At 36.7% G+C, this 18971-nt stretch overlaps 1 protein-coding gene across 2 annotated transcripts in view; it reads right to left on the bottom strand.

Annotated features, from left to right (window-relative positions):
* Window positions 1–18971, bottom strand: part of PDE7A (phosphodiesterase 7A) — a 125585-nt gene that overhangs the window by 70626 nt on the left and 35988 nt on the right. Inside the window, exon 2 of one of the 2 annotated variants that reach the window (XM_063709244.1) lies at window positions 546–642. The exons of the other annotated variant lie outside the window; for it this stretch is intronic. Within the exon in view, the coding sequence (XP_063565314.1) occupies window positions 546–605 (60 nt within the window). The 5' untranslated portion in view covers window positions 606–642. The remainder of the gene's footprint in view (window positions 1–545; window positions 643–18971) is intronic. 2 annotated transcript variants of the gene reach the window in all.

Raw genomic sequence — 18971 nt, 5'->3', positions numbered from 1 at the left:
TTTAGAATTCAACTTCAAAAACAACATATATGTAATCCTACATTTATGTCATTATATTATAGCTAAGGCACGTATTTTAGCAGTAGCAAGACCTTAGGAGAAAACATGATAGACGGTGGTTTTTCGTTTTTAAAAAGTTTATAATTGTTTAGAAATCCTCAACATTATACTTTAAATACACAAGTGTTATTACATTTTCTCCGAGAGAATGTTTAAAATATATACACCAAAAGTATAACTTAATTTTATAATCTTAAAAGTTAAACTTCTTTAGTCATAAAAACTTCTTTAAGGCAGTGATACTGAGGAATGCTGCTTTGATACTGAGGAAAGATGCTATAAAAAGCCCTTAAGAAGAAATAATGTGGGATAAGAACAAAAACTACAAATAGTAAATTTAAGCCCTTTGGTCAACAGATGAAACTCACAGTTCTTTTAACCAGAGAATAAAAACTGAGGCAAAAGGAGGAGAAAATCGAGCTATTTAATTCCTATCAAATATGTAAACTAATGATGTCACCATCCTAAAAATAAAGATGGCCTACCTTAGAGGTGATCCACTTGATAAGAACCAAGGCCAGACACCAGATCAATGTAATTCCCATTGGATCACTCAAAAGCCCGCTGCATAATCTCTCTCTTCTACTAGGGAGCAAGGAAAACTTCTTAGGAGTCTGATAAATAACCAGCTGTCCCGAGGCAAAAGAGAGGGGACACTGACTGCCTTGGAGCTCAAGCAGCTGCCTTCCAACAGTGATCACCTGACTCCTCTGGGAATGCACTACCCAGCCAGCCTTCTTACCCAGCGCATGCTTCATGCCACAACCGCACGGTTGGGGTAGAACTGCCTAAGTAATGTTGGAAGAGGGGAGGGAAAAGACTTTAGTGAGCGCTGACCTAACAGTCTAACAAAATGTAGGCAAAGGAGGCCTCAGGCCAGCCCCAAACACTTCTACAATCTTAGTACTAACAGAGTGCCTTAAAACAACTTTTAAAAAATGTGTGGCAGTACTAAAAATTTCTTCATTCTTTTCACATAGAACTGTTTCACAAGCACAGTGTCCTGTGACATTTTAAAATATTAATGCATTTTATTCCATCTTTTCAATTTTTAATTGAAATTTGTTCAACTTTTTATTTCTTTTAGGGATAGAATTACTTTATGAATATTAGAGGCTGTCATATTATCTATGCTTCTTAACATTATAATTCACTCATTTTGGACTTACTGAAAAAAAAGCTAGTCTAATAGTGCATTTTCAAATAATTAAGGACATATTATTTTCAAGCACTAACTGCAATCTAACTTATATTTTTGGTACAGATCTTGTTCTCATGGCTGTAAGTGAGCTTTCTAATAACAAAGTATGCTTCTATTCATCCATCTTCATAACCGAGAGGCTGCAGATAATACTGCTGAGAAAATGCCTTTTGTGAAACCTTCATTCAAGTATTCAGCAAATATTTATTAAGCTGCTAATATGTACCAGGCTCTGCACCAGATGGCAGGGATATAAGCACCAAGTAAAAGCAGACAAGGTTCCTGCCCTTGTGGTGCTTGCAATTTAGTTGGAGTGTACATTAATCAAATTATGTAAATAAACACAAAATTGCAACTGTAACAAATGCGATGAAGCAGACTTAGGAAACGCCAACAAACCTGAATCTGACCTAGTTAAGAGGTGAAGGACTTCTTCCAGAATCTCTGAAATGACCCTGAGATAAAGTGTGATGGTGCAAGAACTGTGAAGACAGAAGACAGATCGTGCAGACGAAGAACAGGCGTGAGGGCCAAAGGGTGAGACAAAACCAAGCCAAGCAAGTCTGAGAGACAGAAAGACCAGGGCGGTCAAGGGCAGGGAGGAGGAGCCAGGTGACGCTGCAGCCCTGGGGAGCAGAGGCCAGGCCCTACCAGGGCCACCGGGGGGTGTCTTGTCTGAATTTCAATCTACTGAAGTACTGTAGTAGATTTTGCTTTTTAAAAAGACCACTTTGATCAATTATAGGGAGGTGGGGTAGGGGCTGGATGGGCAGTCAGGCCACCACTGCAGAGGTCCCAGAGAGGTGAAGATAGCTTGGGCTGACTGAAGAACACTCAGGAGGTGACTGCAGTCCATGACAAGACAACGTCATCTGATTATCAATGTACACAAATGATGATCCTAAAATATTTGAAAAGAACCAAAATAGTTCAAATAATAATATTATTTTCATTATCTAATCCTCAGTACAAAGAGCTTATTTAAAAGAGAAGTCAGTTCTAGGCTTGTCAAAATGAAGTGCAAATTAAATTTATAGGTGTAAATCCAAATTTTCCTAACCTGAAACCATTCTTAACACATGGCCATAAAATTTTCACTTCTTGCTACAGAACTAACAAGTTATAATACTCATCTTTGCACAAATCCAGATAACATTTTAATTTTTGCCATGAGACTAGCTTTAATATGAGACCGTCAAGGTCTCTGATTACTCTGTCTTCCAGTAAGGTTCTAGCAACTAAACTTGAAGGATGCCTAGGCATGAGACAGAGCAGCAGAGTGTATCTTAGGCCAATGCTCCAGGGAAACACTGGCGGTCATCTGTAAGAGGCTGTGCAGCCTGGGCCCCCGGCTTCGAGGTCATTCTCTGCCACTCTGGCCTGGGCTATACACTCCAAACCAGCCTACGACCTCGATGCTTGGCCCAGGGATGCTACCCTTCCCACCTTCACATTTCTCTTCCCATCAACTGCTCAAAAAGAGTCAAGTTTTGGAAAGCGAATACATGATGGCTATTTTTGGTACAATACTTGAAAAATCATAATTGAGATGAAGATTTAAAAAGAGGCAGTAAGAAAGGCAGTTCTAAAAGTTGTCTCACTGAAATGAATTTCTATCTAGATTATTTCTACCATCTCAAAACTCTACTGTGCTTGAAGTTGAGAGCCTAGATTTATTTCCCAGCTTTACTGCCATGGGCAAATCACCACTTCTCTGTGCCTTAATTTTTCTCCCCTTCATGGGAGGTAAGTGGTATCTATAAACGAACAGCTAGCTCGTAGTGGACTCTCAACAAATTTTTGCTAAATCAGAATTAAATTCTGCTGTATTTAAAACCTAGAAATGAGAATGCCCTAAACACTCTAGCTTCACCTTAACTCTAGACCTAACTGCAATCACAATGGTCCATGAAGGGAACTTGCACTGTGTTTGCAAGTGCCCTGAGAAACCTCCGATTCTCAGCAGGATTAGGCTCTTGGCTTTCATTTCTCACGCTAGTTAATAGGTTGGCTCCCTAAAATGCTTCCCCCAGCATCCACTTCCTAATTTCCACTAATGTCTGACACGGTAATACAGAGATAATCAAGACACAATACTCCCCCAGATCAGAAAATTTCCTATTAGAACAGAAACAGCTACTGAGTTTATGTCTGAAGTCGTAAAGCTTTCATTGCTAATGACACATTTACATCACTCAAATCTTACAAAAATCTCAGGCAACACAGTTTTTCTTAAAGTAGTAATCTCAACTTTCTCAATGTCATAAACCTAATGGCTGTAAGACTTTTTCTTATTTTGAGATACACTTAGTACTACTTATCTTGGTGATTTATAATTAAATTTTAATAATAAAATTTCAATAAGATGAAATAAAAACAAACGCTGTTTCAAATTACTATAAAATCTCTTTTACAATAAATATTATGCTTATAACTTAGATAATTCTCCTAAAAGTTTATTTTTCCAGAGTTGGATCATGTAGTTTATTATTCTATAAAGTTACCTCTTTTACACTAACAACAAATGTATTCTTTTACATTAACTGTTTTCGTAGTTGTCTCATATCCTTAGTGAAACATGGCAAAGTAATAAATCAGGTGACTATTCTAGAAAAATTAATGCATAGGATACACTTAAAATTTTCAAAAACAGAATTTGATACTATAAGAAGAAAGTATAAAACTTTTTACCTTTCTGGGGTTTATAAGGCTAATATCAGAAAAGCTGAGTTAAAAGCAGACCTCACTATTTTATGAGTGTGATCAATAGGAAAAAAATATGACTTTGTTCATTGTTTCTTAGAGAAGTAATCCAAGAGAAAATTTTATCCCTGGGGCTCTCTGCCACTCACAGGACACCTGTCAATCTTGGCAATAGCCTTTAGCTATCCATACAGAGACTCGGCATGTCCCTCTCTTGCCCAAATTAGGCTAACCTCATCTGCATTGACATCAGTGTCTACAATTTTGGAATCCCATGGACAGAAATAGTCTATCACAGAGTTCTTTATACAAATGTAGTGTCTGTAGAAAACTATAACCAAATTTGCGACAGAAAAAATGTGAACACTATAGTAAAAACCCTCCAACTGTGCTCTCATTGTTTTGAATTCCAGCCCACTTTAATAACAAGTAATAAATCAGAGTAAGGTTTTGGTTTATTTCTTTTACTAACAACCAAGGCTTATTATTCTTCAAATGGTATGAATTTTAAGTGACATGAAACTAAGAAAAAAGCTTCCATAACTAACAAAAAATTATTTAAAAGCTATGGTACTATGAGAGTTTTGCCATTCAATTAAGACCTTTCTGTAATACTGACTTAGAGATGTGAATTTTTTGTCATGTAGTATCCGAATATTTGATGAAAATGTCATGTGATTCCTCCTAGTATAAAGAAGTAAAAAAAAAATCTTGACACTTTACCAACAATTCAAGTCTTCAGGTCCAGAAAACATCACCTTATGATACTAAAAGCACTTAGAAAGTCTCTGGTGACATTCTTAAGAACCAAACAGAGCCCCATGCTACAATTAGGCACACTCCTAGTTGAACAAACACACCCAGAGATAAAGTATTTGGGCGGAAATACTTTCCCACCCAATTCTTCAAACTAGTGGAAGAATTCTAGAAGTAGCCAACAAGACTCTTCATTAGATCTTGTCTTGTTCCACAGTTTATTTACTGGCGTGTAGATCAGAAAAACATATAGCAAATCTGCATATAAAACACAATAGGTATATCAGCATGCTGAATTACAAAATTAAAAAAATTAAAGGTATGTCAGTATGCTGAATTTCAAAAATTAAAAAAAAATTGTCTGCATTTTGATATAAAATAAATTGCATACCTATAAAACAATGAAAACACGTTTTTAAAGTTTCCTAAAAAAAAAAAAAAAGGCAAATATGGTTAAATTCTAAATGAGAGATAATAAGTGAAGACAATCTTAGGAGGCAATGAGATCAGGTACGTTTCCAAATCAAGGATGCTCCACCATCTTCAATACGGGCCACATAAGAATGAATTCAGTTCTGAATACCACTGCAGATGATGCATGATTACATGCATATTTTAATGTCGACAGGGATACAATATAAGGAATAGTTTTAAAACTGAAGCTTTAGGCAAAGAAACAAAAAGAAAGACAGAATAGGTGTTAAACTGCTGTAACATAAAATAACCTAAGAAGAAGTTTAACTTTATTTTGGGAAATTACATAAGGCAGAAGTAGGACCAGGAGCACAAGTTTGTTAAAAACAGAATTTGACTCTTATTTCCTAAGAACTTTCTACAGTTTCTTACAACTTTCTACAATTAAAATCATGTAAGGATCTGCCTCAAACTAGCCTCTGTTCAGGGGCTTTTCGGGTAGGCTAGAACAAATGACTTTCAAGGTCTCTGCCAATTCTAAGGCTCTACAGTAATGTAACTGACAGCTCATAAGTGCTTATAGGCTAACAATTTTAATTTTAAACTTTAAACTTATGGCAAACTTGAACCAAATCATGACAAATTTTTGTACTAGTAATCTGAAAATGCTATCACTCACAACTCTGTGAAATGAAAAATGGAAACATTCTTTTTCCATACACAAAAGATAAATAAGATTAGCATGGCATGAATGCACCTTCTTCAATTTAATAATGAAAGAAGTCTTTCTAAGAAAGCTACTGTTATCAAAGGCTCCTCAATGGGACAGTGCACCCACCACCACACCCCACAAGACCAAGCCACATGAACTTCCTCAAAACTACTATGGCAACTAAGTGGTTACAGTGTTTATCTTGAAAGATACTTTTTTTAATGAGACCGATTTGTAGGTGAGGGAAAAAAAAAAAAACTTCACCTATAAGTAGTATTATAAACAGACCAATACTTGTAGGCAAATATAAATTATAACATAGACATTAAGGAGAAAAACACCAATCTTGGCAGAAATAGGATAAATTTTAAAAGAAGACTTCTGAATAAGAATGGTAACTGTCCATAATTGCCTGTCTCTCCAAACCAGTGTAGAAGTCCAAAAATTTTCTGAAGTATACTTGAGGCACTTTGAATTGAATAGTACTATTTCATCTCCACATATAACATTGCAAGAGAGAGACACACACACAGAGATTGAGATCTTCACTGTGTTAGGCACAAGGGAAATAATGTGAATGAGACACAGTCCTTGCCTTTACACAGCTTAAGTTTTTGTGGGGGCTACAAACAATCAGCATAACAACAAGTAATTACAATTACATGTAAATCCAGAGTGCTATAAGTACCAAGTATGACAATTAACCCGGGATTTGTTAACATCAAAGAAGACTACCAGGAAAAATGCGACAATGTAATCTCATCCTTAAAAATGATGAATAAGAGCTTGTCAGGTACAGGCAGTGGGGAAAAGAGCCCCAGGCAGAAAGAGCAATATGTACAAATTATCAGAGGTGAGCTAAATCTTCACCAGTAAAAAACATAAACAAGATTCAATAAATTATAAGGTAACTGGTACTGGACTAGCTCTCCCATTATATAAACAACTAAAAAGTTAAGCTTTCAATATGAGATACATGAAACATTGTTTTCAGATGTTAGACAGCAAGTACTGCAGGACTTGGTCCCTGAGAGAATGGAAAAAACCAAGGTAAGCCCTAACATTGCCCAGGCTCCTTCCTATAGGCAGTCGCCAAACCTGAAAGCAAGGCACAATCCTGCAGAGCACAGGGGTCTCACAAAGCTAAGGACACAGAGACTGCAGCTCAGGGAGGCCGAGGTACCTGGAATTTGCAGGGCTGAATGCCAGAGAGGAGGGAGCTGTGAGGACAAGGAGCTCCAGAAGTCTGATGGTGGATCCCCTTGAATCTTTGGCTGAATACTAAGCTGAGTATGTGTAGGATTAGACTCCATGAGGTCAGAAAAATAATAACTACCAGGGAAAGAACAACTACAGGAGAGTTCTGAGTCCCAACCAACCACAGAGAAGAGACCTCAGGGAATACCTGGTACATTCCATAGAGATTCCAGAAATGCCATACCGTTAGGAGGTACTAGTCCATCAGTGTAGAAAGCCCTATCAGAAACACTAACAAAACTTACAATAAGCGTAAAGGGATCAGGTGGATCTGCAAGTCACTAAACTGCCTACCAGAACAGAATTTAACATTCTTTAAAAGATGACAAATCAAAAATTACAAATTAGTAGGAAAAATAAAAAAGTCACCTCAAAACTGGGGTGGAGAGGAGTGTTCAATAAAAACAAACCCAAAAATGATTAAGATAATAGAATTGGTAGACAAAGACTTCTTAAATGTTATTGTAAATATGTCCAAAGATTTAAAGGAAAACATGTACACAATGAAAAAAAAAAAGAAACTAAAAAAATGGATCATCTATAGCTGAAAAATACAGTATCCATGCTAAGAAATTCACAGTTGGGCTTAATAGCAAACAAAACACAATATAAGAAAAGATCAATAGAAATTAGCTAACCTGATGCACACAGAGAAACAAAAGCCAATAAATAAATAAATAAATAAATAAATAAATAAATAAATATTTAAAAAAACCATAAATCTGAACCTGTGAGCCTGCGGGACAACATCAAGCAGTGGAGTAATTAGACTCCAAAAAGGAATGTAAAAGATAGCAAACATACTTGAAGCAATAATGATGAAATATTTTTCTCATTTGATAACAACCAACAATCCATATGTCAAAGCAGGTTAAACGAACTCCAAACATAAAAAAACACAAAGAAAACTATACCTAGATACATAGCAATCAAATGCTGAAAATCCAAAAGCAGACAATGACATTACAAGAAAATAAAACCATAGACTAATATCCCCTATAAACACAGATAAAACAATCATTTAGAAAATATTAGTAAATCAAATCCATTAGCATATAAAAAGGAAATACATTATGAGAAGTGGCGATTATCCTAGGAATCTAAAGCTGATTTAGCATTCAAAAAACAATAAATGTAATTCAACATTAACAGAATTAAGAAAAATCATACAATCAGTTCAATTGGTAAGAAAAATGCATTTGACAAAATTCAATAGTCATTATGATAAACAATCTTAATAAACTAAGAATAAAAGAAAACTTCTTCACCATATAAAGGACATCTATTAAAAAAATCCATAGCCATCATTGTACTTAACAATAAGACTAAATATTTTTGCCCTAAGATCACAAGCAAAGTTGCTCTACCACTTCAACATGGTACTGAAAGTCAAAGCCAATAAATACATTAAGGCCACAAAAAGAAAAAGCATAAGGCATATAAATTAGAAACAAAGAAAAAACCGTCTTTTGTGCAGACAACATGACTGTCCATGTAGAAAATCCTAAAGACCCTACAAAAGAGCTACTGGAACTAATAAAAATTAGTACGGTCAACAGACACAAGTTTGATATTAAAAAAATCAACTGTATTTCTATATATTAGTAAAAAATGATTGGAAAATGAAATTTTAAAAATACCATTTGCAATCATAACCATAAACATAAAATACTTATGGATAAAATCAATAGGATATATGCATGATCCATACAATGAAAACTACAAAACATAGTATGGGGTTGAATTGTGTCCCCCCAAAAGATATGTCAAAGTCCTAACCCCCAGGTGCCTGTAAATGTGACCTCATTTGGAAACAGGTTTTTGCAAACGTAATCAAGTTAAGATGAGGGCATACTGGGTTAGTGTGGGCTCTAAATCCAATGACTGGTGTCCCTCTAAGAACAGGGAAATTTGGACAGACCACACAAATGCACAGGGGAGAAGCCCATGTGAAGACAGAGGCAGAGATTGTAGTGATTTATTTATAAGCCAAAGAACACCAAGGATTGCTATCAACCACTAAAAAGAAGCTAGAAGAGGCAACTGCCTCCGGGGAGCAAGGCCTTGGCTGACAACTTGATTTCAGACTTCCAGCCTCCAGAAGTGTGAGACAGATAATTTCTGTTGTTTTAAGCCACCTAGGTTTTGATACTTGGTTTTAACAGCCCTAGTTACTAATACATATGTTTACGGACTGGAAGACTCAATACTGTCAATTTTCCCTTAATTGTTCCATAAATTCAATGCAGTCTCAAAATCCCAGCAGACTTTTTTTAGAAATTTGATGCCCAACAAAGGTACCAAAGTAATTCAGGGGAAAGTATAGTCTTTTCAATACATGACACTGGAAAAACTATATAAATATTTTTTAAATGAATAAAATAAATTTTAAAATGAATCTAACAATCTCATGCCATACAAAAAAATTAAAAATGAATTATATATTTAAACATAAAGACTAAGATAATAAAATTTCTAAGAAAATGTATGAGAATATATCCATAATCAAGGGTTAAGTAAAGATTTCTAGACACAAGAACACCAATCACAAAAGGAAAAAAAAAATGTGTTAATTGGACTTCACTAAAACTAAAAACCTCTGTTCTTCAAAACACAGTGTTAAGATATAAAAAGGCACAGACTCAGAGAAAATTATCTGTAGTATGTAAGTCTGATAAAGAACTTGTACCAAAAAAAGGCAGAATAAAAGAATTAGTATCCAGAAATACATACATATGTGTGTGTGCATATATATATATATATATATATATTTTTTTTTTTTTTTTTTTTTGAGATGGAGTCTCGCTCTGTCACCCAGGCTGGAGTGCAGTGCAGTGGCATAATGTTGGCTCACTGCAACCTCTACCTCTCGGGTTCAAGCAATTCTCCTGCCTCAGCCTCCCAAGTAGCTAGGACTAAAGACATGCACCACCACCCCCAGCTAATTTTTGTATTTTTACTAGAGATGGGGTTTCACCATGTTGGCCAGGCTGGTCTCGAACTCCTGAGCTCTGGTGATCCACCCGCCTCGGCCTCCCAAAGTGCTGGGATTACAGGTGTGAGCCACCTTGTTGCCTGGCCATATTTAAAAACTCATAACTTAATAAGACAACCCAATTTAAAAATACAAGCTAAAGATTTAAACAGACGAGTCACAATAGAAGATATACGAATAGCCAATATGCATATGGATGCTCAACATGTTTAATCATCAGATAAATGCAAACCAATGTAACTACAAGATACTATTAACCACAAGAATGGCTAAAATTGAAAACTGACAATATCTCGTGTTATCAAGGATGTGGAGCAATTAGAACGCCCATGCTAATTAAAATGTATATATGAAAAATAACTTGAACACAAATATTCATACCAGTTTTATTCCTAAAAGTCAAAGCTGGTAACAACATAAGCATTCATCAACTGATGAATGGATAAATTGTGGCATATCCATACAACAGAATACTACTCAGCAATAAGATAGGGCAAACTACTAATACATGCAATGAAATAAATAAATATCAGAAACACTGAGCTAAGTGAAACAAGCCAGGGAAAGAGAAAGTATACTCTATGATTCCATTTATATGAAGTTCTAACAGGCAAAACTAATCAATAGTGATAGAAGTCAGATCAGTGGTTGTCTGGGGCAGGGGCTGGGGGGAACCTATGGCAAAGGGCCCCAAAAGAACTTTTTGGAGTGACTAAAGAGTACAATATCTTGATTGGAGTACTAGTTGCATGAGTGTACCTGCTTGTTAAAATTAATCAAACTTTGTGTCAATTATCCCTCAAAAAACTGAATTTCAGAAAGAGGAGCAAAATCCATCCCACCCCCAACCCCCAGAGGAAATTTAGCATAATTATTAATAGAATTTAAAGTCAAATTGGGAGCAACAAGAGGGTTGAGACCACAGGAGTAATCAAAACTGTCAACCATAATAGGGAGTCTGAATTGCATGCAAAGACAAAAGGAAGTCACTGAGAGGTTTCATCCAGGAGACTAATACACATTTTGGAAAAAATACTCTAGGTCCCAGAGTGGAATGGATTAACACAGCGGAAGACTTCACTTTTCAGGGAGATCTGTAAGAAAGCTATTGCCTTAATCCAGAAGAGAAGATGGTCTAGACTAGGGTAGTAAACAGGAGAATAGAGAAATGTGACGGGATTTAAGAGGTTGATTTGCTTTAATGTTAGGAGAGGTTAAGTGTGTGGATACTAAGGACAACTAAGTGGAAATATTCACTCATGGCTGGGCATGGGTCTCACGGCCTGGAAAGAGAGCTGGGCTGAAGAGAGGGACTTGGAGTAATCCTCTGCCAATCAAGACTGCTAAGTAGGATTACCCAAGGAGAGAAGTGAAGACAGCTAAAATCAAAACCTTTAGGCTCACAGACAGAAAAGGACTGGGAGGGCCAAAGGCCAAAACTCACAACTGGTAACTATTCAAACTAAATAGCAGCCCCTGAAGATAGCTGTTTTTTGAGACAGAGCAGGGACTCCCTTTTTTAGGGACTCACAAAGGAAAATCCTTAAGTTCCTTCAAGGGAAATTCCAGGCATCTAGCTAGCCCCAGAGGTAACTACTAACTAGAACAAGAAGGTAATAGTAGCCTAAAACAACAGCCAAAGAAGTTAAAGCTCCAGAGATGTTTGCTTTCCCTATAGAAACTAAAAATAACATCTGAACATATGTCCCTGAATTGTCTTTCAGAGGCTCGGACCCCCACCTAACAGATCCACTGGCACCTGGAGTCCAGATAAGGAGACAGTAAAAACTAAACTTTATAACTGCTTTTTGTTCTAAGTTTCTTCCTGCAGTGCTTGGAGAAAGTCACACCCCCTAGCCAGTTAACATTTTTCTACTGACCCTAAATTTTTAAACAAAGCTGCTCTTCCTTAACTAATGGCAAATCAGAAGATCTTTGAATCTACCTGCAACATGTAAGCCCCTGCTTCAAAATATCTCAACCTTTTAAACTTAAACCAATGTGTAATCTCCCTGTATTGATGTATGATTTTGCCTGTAGCTTCTGCTTTCCTGAAACTCACCCCTGTGTTTAAAAATCCTTGCCTGCAAGCCACTGGGGAGGCCAGGATTTGAGCATTTAGCTGCCTGTCCTCCCTGCTTAGCACTCTGCAGTAAACACCTATTGCTGTGTTCCTCTGTGTGGGTATTTGGTTTTACTGTGCCGGGTGAGTAGGCCCTAGTTTGGTTCTATAACATTCTCTCTCACACACATACATACCAGTAACATTCCTCTCCCTCTCACACCTCAGTAAGGTTAAAACCAGAAAGACGCCACTTTGAATACAATATAAAAATAAAGTGACAAGAAGGCCCTTGCTCAACAAACGTCAAACAGAATCTCCTTTTAGGGCTTAAAGTTTCGTCCAGTGCTAGGCTAGAAAAAGAACATTAGGTTCAAACCCTCTCCATCCCCCCATCTGCTCCTTTAGTGCCTTCAGAAGATGAAAGCAAGCTATTGCAGCTAACATCAAAAATTCTTTCATTCGGGTCTATAACAGACACGAACAGACACTGACTTAGTAGTCAAAAATACACAGTGGCAGAATCAGATAGAGTCGTGCACCACTTTTGTCCCATCAACTCAGGAGGTTGAGGCAGAAATTCAGGCCTATGATCACACCTTTGACTAGTGACTCCAATCCAGCCTGGGCAACACAGTGAGACCCCCAAAGGCGACAAAAAATAAAAACAAAAAACACACCAAAACAAAATCTGTGTTCCTATTATTACTGTTAACTGGGTTGAGTGAATGAAACTATTTAGCAAAATCTCTAAGAATACTTCCATTTCCAACAATGGACTAGTTTAGAAATGCAACTCTACCACTGAAAACAGCTAAAAATGCTGGAAGATATTGAAAATATATTCTGAAATGAATCCATGAGCAGTTAAGAAAATAATTATTCTGACAAAAACAGTAAAAGAAGGAATGCAACAAGTAATGAAGCTGGCTTTCAACTCAAGGTCAAATTAAAGTGGGTGAACCTGAGTTTTAGGATTTTCACAACCTCATGGGTCAATGGAACAAAAACTGACAAAGCCAAGGACCTGACCAAAGTATAGAGCACCCCCCAGTAACTCTTACTAATGGAATACAATGAGCAATAATCATTATATTCTACACTCATTCAAAAAAAAACAGCTTGAATCAAAAATAAGTAAATAAATAAATAGAAGTAATAGCTTGAGTCAAATCATGTGCAATTTGATAACCATCAGCTAGGAGAACATGATACAAATTTATGCAGGCTGGCAAAAAGATAGTCATCTCTTGGATTTGTTACTCATTTTGATGAGCTTAATTGCAAAGGCAATTAAGACTAACAGCAATGCAACTTAAGGAACTCTAACTAGAACAGTGTATAAAAAGCAGTTTAGTAAGGTTCAGGAAAAAACTATTTTCTCTTAACACCATTTGTTTACATTTAATAAAGTAAGAGGACATGAAGCCTTCTGTATTTAGCATATGTAATTATAACACTTTGTTTAAAATAGAAGAGACAAAAAATTAAGAAGTCAAAAATAACTTAATTTGCATTGAAGTACATGGTACTTCTTGTTCGAAAGAAATTCATTTATGATCAACACTCTACAAAGAAATTTAAAAGTTAAGCCACATGATCTAACATCAACAAAACTTTCTCATTAAGAAAATACTTTGTTCACAAACACAGAAAGTAGAATAGAGGTTACCAGAGGCTGGGGAGAGCAGGGAATAGCAAGTTATTGTTTAAGGGGTACAGTATTTCTGTTTGGGATGATGAAAAAGTTCAGAAAACAGATAATGGTGATCACTGCACAACACTGTGAATGTACTTAATGCTACCAAAGTTCTGCACTTCAAAATCATTAAAATGGCAAGTTTTATGTTAGGCATATTTTACCACAATAAAAAAATGCAAAAGAAAAAAGTATTTTCATGTAATTCATTAAAGTTAGGAATTCTCTCTAGTCTGAAATTCATGCAAACAAATATGCTCTTAAAATTGGACCAGGGGAGCACTGGCTTTGGGTCATCTGATCACTGATTCAAATCCAGTGTTTACTCTTCCTAACTACAGAGTCTTCATACAAGTTATATTCTAAACCTCAGTTTTCTCCACCAGGATAATGGGAAGGTACTTGGACAGTTGTTACAAGGATTAAAATAGATACTGATGGTATTCATAAAAATAATCCAGGAAGATAACCAAGTTGTTTTTATCCAATTCTCTCACAAGTCCAAATAAAGTCATCAATTAAAACTTGCAAACCTGAAAAATCATCTCTCTTTAACTAGTATGATATAGTTTGGATATTTGTCCCTGCCCAATCTCATGTTGAAATGGAATCCCCAATGTTGGAAGTGCAGCCTGGTGGGGGGTGTTTGGATCATGGGGGTGGATCCCTGATGAAAGGGTCCGGGCCATCCCCTTGTTGATAAGTGAGCATTCTGGGTTCACTCATCTGGTCGTTTTAAAAGTGTGTGGCACCTCCCCCTCCCCACACTCTCACTTGCTCCTGCTTTTGCCACATAATGTGCCTGTTCCTGCTTTGCCTTCTGCCATGATTGAAAGCTCCCTGAGGCTTCACCAGAAGCCAAACAGATGCCAGCACCATGCTTCCCATAAAGCTTGCTGAACCGTCAGCCAAGTACACCTCTTTTCTTTATAAATTACTCAGTCTCAGGTATTTCTTTGTAGCAAAGCAAGAACAGCCTAATACACAGTGCTCTGATAATATATTCAGGCATATCGATGACTTGATTCAATTCTTTAAAATGATTTCTGCCTCTCTACAGAGCAGACATTACTCAACCTTGTTCCCATTGCTCCCATTTAAACGGCCAGCTTCTCTAAGTTACAGCAACAGACAGACATGGTACTTTAAAAAGAAATAAACTGAAGATTCATTATCAAGTAAAAGTTTGACCATAGTGCTCCCCTTTTCAAGTTCTGGCTAGCCAGCACTCATGGTACTCAACGTAATAGTCAATTTTCAGTCAGCTGCATCAGTAATCAGGTGTGCATTTAACAATGTTAAACCAGTCAGAAATTTTCCCAAGTGTCTGACAGTCTAAATCACAAATTTACTTTCAGGAGACAAGACATGGCTGGCATAGGTGGTGTTTAATCTTTTGAAGAATGACAAACCCCTTTTAATGGCAAAATAGATTGCACACACCCACAAGATAGGCCTTTTTCTTCTGGTATCCACTGAGAAAAGTACAAAATAACATAACATTATTGTGAATTTATGTTTAAATGGATTTAATTCATCACAACAGTATTTATATTTGAAATATGCTTATATATATATATGTATGAGAGTTTTTAAGTTTACTTTCTGAAATATACATGAATTCATGAAGCTCCTGTCAATTCCCAAATTCTCTTGGGATTTGCCACCAGCAGTTGGGAACCATAGGACAGAGGATAAGATTGGGAGAACAAACCAGCAGAGGCAAGGTGTGTGTATATGCATCCCTCCTTGCACCTCTCCTACACACAGACACACATACACATTCTAGAAAAAATATGCATCATTCAGTATACCAACATATCTCTTTTAATATGCTGATATAATTCAAACTAATATGGTAAGAAAAATCAATATGACCAAGGTTTAAAATGGGACACAGCAAAGAACATACAATATGTAACCCTCTTATCAAACTGCATACACCAGCACTTTATCACACATCCTTCTCTAGCCAACAGCATGATATTTTGTATTACAAAGACAGAATATCATTTTTAAAGTCTCTCTCATGGCACAAATTTAATTCTAATATTTCATTTTTTAACCCTATACCTACCCTAATTCAAGCCAAATAGTTACTCATGATTTCCTGAACATGGCTTGGGCATTACCACTGTCATATTTTACCCAATTTATTTCCTCATTTTAGAATGAATTCCCTCCATCCCAAGAAAGTCGTGTCAACTTTAACATCTCTAACACATAGGTATAAAGAGAAAAATGAAATTCAGTCATATTTGGACACCAGAATTGCTTATTTCAAGATTTACTGGAGAAGCTTTAAAAACCCCAAAATAAGTAATTTGAGAAAGCTGAAAGTTTCATTTTGTTGCTTTTTTTTTTTTTTTTTTGAAGACAGTGTTTCCGTTGCCCAGCTGGAGTGCAGTGGCGCAACATCAGCTCACTGCAACCTCTGCCTCCTGGATTCAAGCTATTATCCTGCCTCAGCCTCCCAAGTAGCCAGGATTACAAGCATGTGCCACCACACCAAGCTAGCTTTTTCTATTTTTAGTAGAGACAGGGTTTCACCATGTTGGCCAGGCTGGTTTCAAACTCCTGACCTCAAGTGATCTACCCGCCTCGGCCTCCCACAGTGCTGGGATTATAGGCATAAGCCACCGTGCCCAGCCAAGTTTTCTTTTATTTTATTTTGAGATGGGATCTTGCTCTGTCACCCAAGCTGGAGTACAGTAGTGTGATCAAGGCTCACTGCAGCCATGACCTCCTAGGCTCAAGTGATCCTCCTGTCTCTCATCCTCTCAAGTAGCTGAGGTCACACCTGTGTACCACCATGCCCAGCTAATTTTTGAAAAATTTTTTGGTAGAGATGGACTCTCCCTATATTGCCCAGGCTGATTTGGAACTCCTGGACTCAAGCAATCCACCTGCCTCAGCCTCCCAAAGTGTTGGGATTACAGGTATAACACTGTGTCCAGCCAAAGCTGAAAGTTTTAATTCATTGTATGAACAGTTAAGAATCAGTTGCATATAGTACAAGCAGTTTATGGGTGATGACTAATATATATTTAAAGAGCCCCTTATTTAGAACCTGGGATACAAACTGGTACCACAGTAGCTTTGCTTATTTGAGGTAATGCTTCAAGTACATTTGATTTTAAAATTATGACTCATGTTCACTGAAAAGTTTCTAAAGTGTTGAGCAGAAAACAATTTTCAAAAGTAGTCAAGTAAACATTTAATTGAGCAGCAGAGATTACCCTATATAAAGAAAATAAAATATGGTGCTGTAGAGGCTAAGGCAACTCCATCTTGGTTGCTAATCTACCATGTTGACTTCTAATTAACCTGTTCTGGGAAGGCCTCTAAGATTTCCAGTTTATCTATTTCCTGTGTAACAGCATGGACTTACCATCAATCTTGCTCTTAGGTCAAAACAACCTTCATGTTATCATTTTTCAGTTGTCCTACACATCCCTTCTGAATCACATACACCCCTTCCCTATGGTGTTTAAGCCCTGGTTTGAGGGATAATGGTGCTGCGGATTCACCCTCGTGTCTTGCTGCTGCCTAAGACACACGCATGGCTTCTGTTCGTAAGTCCCTATTAAATGCTTCTTTCTGAGAAACTGGATATGTTAGCCGCCTTCTCAGCTCTCTCAAACTTTGGGGGTAGGTTTGCACAGACCTGCCCACCACAGAACAGTCACTTACTGTATTATTATACTTTAAAACTTATATGAGTCTTTCTTACATCACTGTTTGAGCAAAAATTGGTGCAAACTTCTGGAAGGTAATTTGGCCTTGTTTATCAAAGACTTAAAGCTGCACCTAGCACTGTAACTAGTTACACTACTTCTAGGAATCTTAAGAAAACAATCATGGATAAGCATGAAGATTTAGCAACAAAGATTTTCATTACAGCATTGTTTATAATAGTGAAAAACTGTAAACGCTCTAAATATCCAACAATAAGGAATGACTGCTTGACTAACTGTAAAAGTAGAAGTACGAAATATTTACAATCATTTGAAGTAAATGCTGCAAAACATAAATTTTCAAACTATCTCCCAAATGATAATAACTTAATTCATGGACACTTTTAACTATTTTAAATTTGTAGTAAAAAAAAAAGTACATATTCACTTTGTAAATTCATAGAGACAGAAAGTAGATTATTAATTGCCACAGGTTGAGGGAGGAGGGAGTGGGGAGTGCTATTGAGTATAGAGTTTATTTTTGAGGTGATAAAAAAGTGCTGGAATTATAGTAGTAAAGGTTGCACAACTTTGTGAATAAACTAAAAGCCACTGAATCATACACTTAAAAGCGTGAATTTACGGTATGCAAATTCTTTCTTTAAAAATGCACATATTCAAACACTTTAGAATTTTAACTTGGTGGGACTCCTACCACAATATTAACTTATGTTGCCAGATAAATGTGTTTATATGAATCTTAAATTAGGCTGTCCCTTGGCACCTCTGTGCATGTAAGTGAATGTTCCATACACGTGTTACTGATTCACAAAGTTTGGGCTCTGCGCTGGCCTTCATCCAAGTTGGAGCACATGTCAGAAATTCATTCCTTTTCCATGCGGCTGTCCAGTTGTTTAGCACAATTTGTTGAAAAGACTATTCTTTCCCCATTGGATGGCCTTGGTACCCTTGTCAAAAATCAGCTGACCACAGACACATTAGTTTATTCTTCTACTCTCAATTCTATTCCATTGATCTATGTGTCTAAGCTTATGCCAGCACCCCACTGTCTTGATTACCATTGCTCTGTACTAAGTTCTGAAATCAGGAAGTGTGAGTCCTACTTTGTTCTTTGTTTCAAGATTGTTTGTGTTATTTTGGGTCCCTTGCAATTCCATATATTTTTTCAAATCACTTTGTCAATTTCTACAGCAATCAGCTGGGATTCTGAAAGGGACTATACTGAATCTGTAGATCAATTTGGGGAGTACTGCCATTTTAACAATATTAAGTTTTCCAATCCATGAACATGGGACATTCTTCCATTTATTTAGGTCTTCAATTTCTTTCAACATTGTTTTGTAGTTTTCAGACAATACACTTTGCACTCCCTTTGTTAAATTTATTCCTAAGTATTTTATGCTTTTTCATGCTA

The sequence above is a fragment of the Gorilla gorilla genome, chromosome 7 (assembly GCF_029281585.2).
Source record: "Gorilla gorilla gorilla isolate KB3781 chromosome 7, NHGRI_mGorGor1-v2.1_pri, whole genome shotgun sequence".
Lineage (NCBI taxonomy): Eukaryota > Metazoa > Chordata > Mammalia > Primates > Hominidae > Gorilla > Gorilla gorilla.
This window is presented reverse-complemented; position numbering and strand designations above follow the sequence as displayed.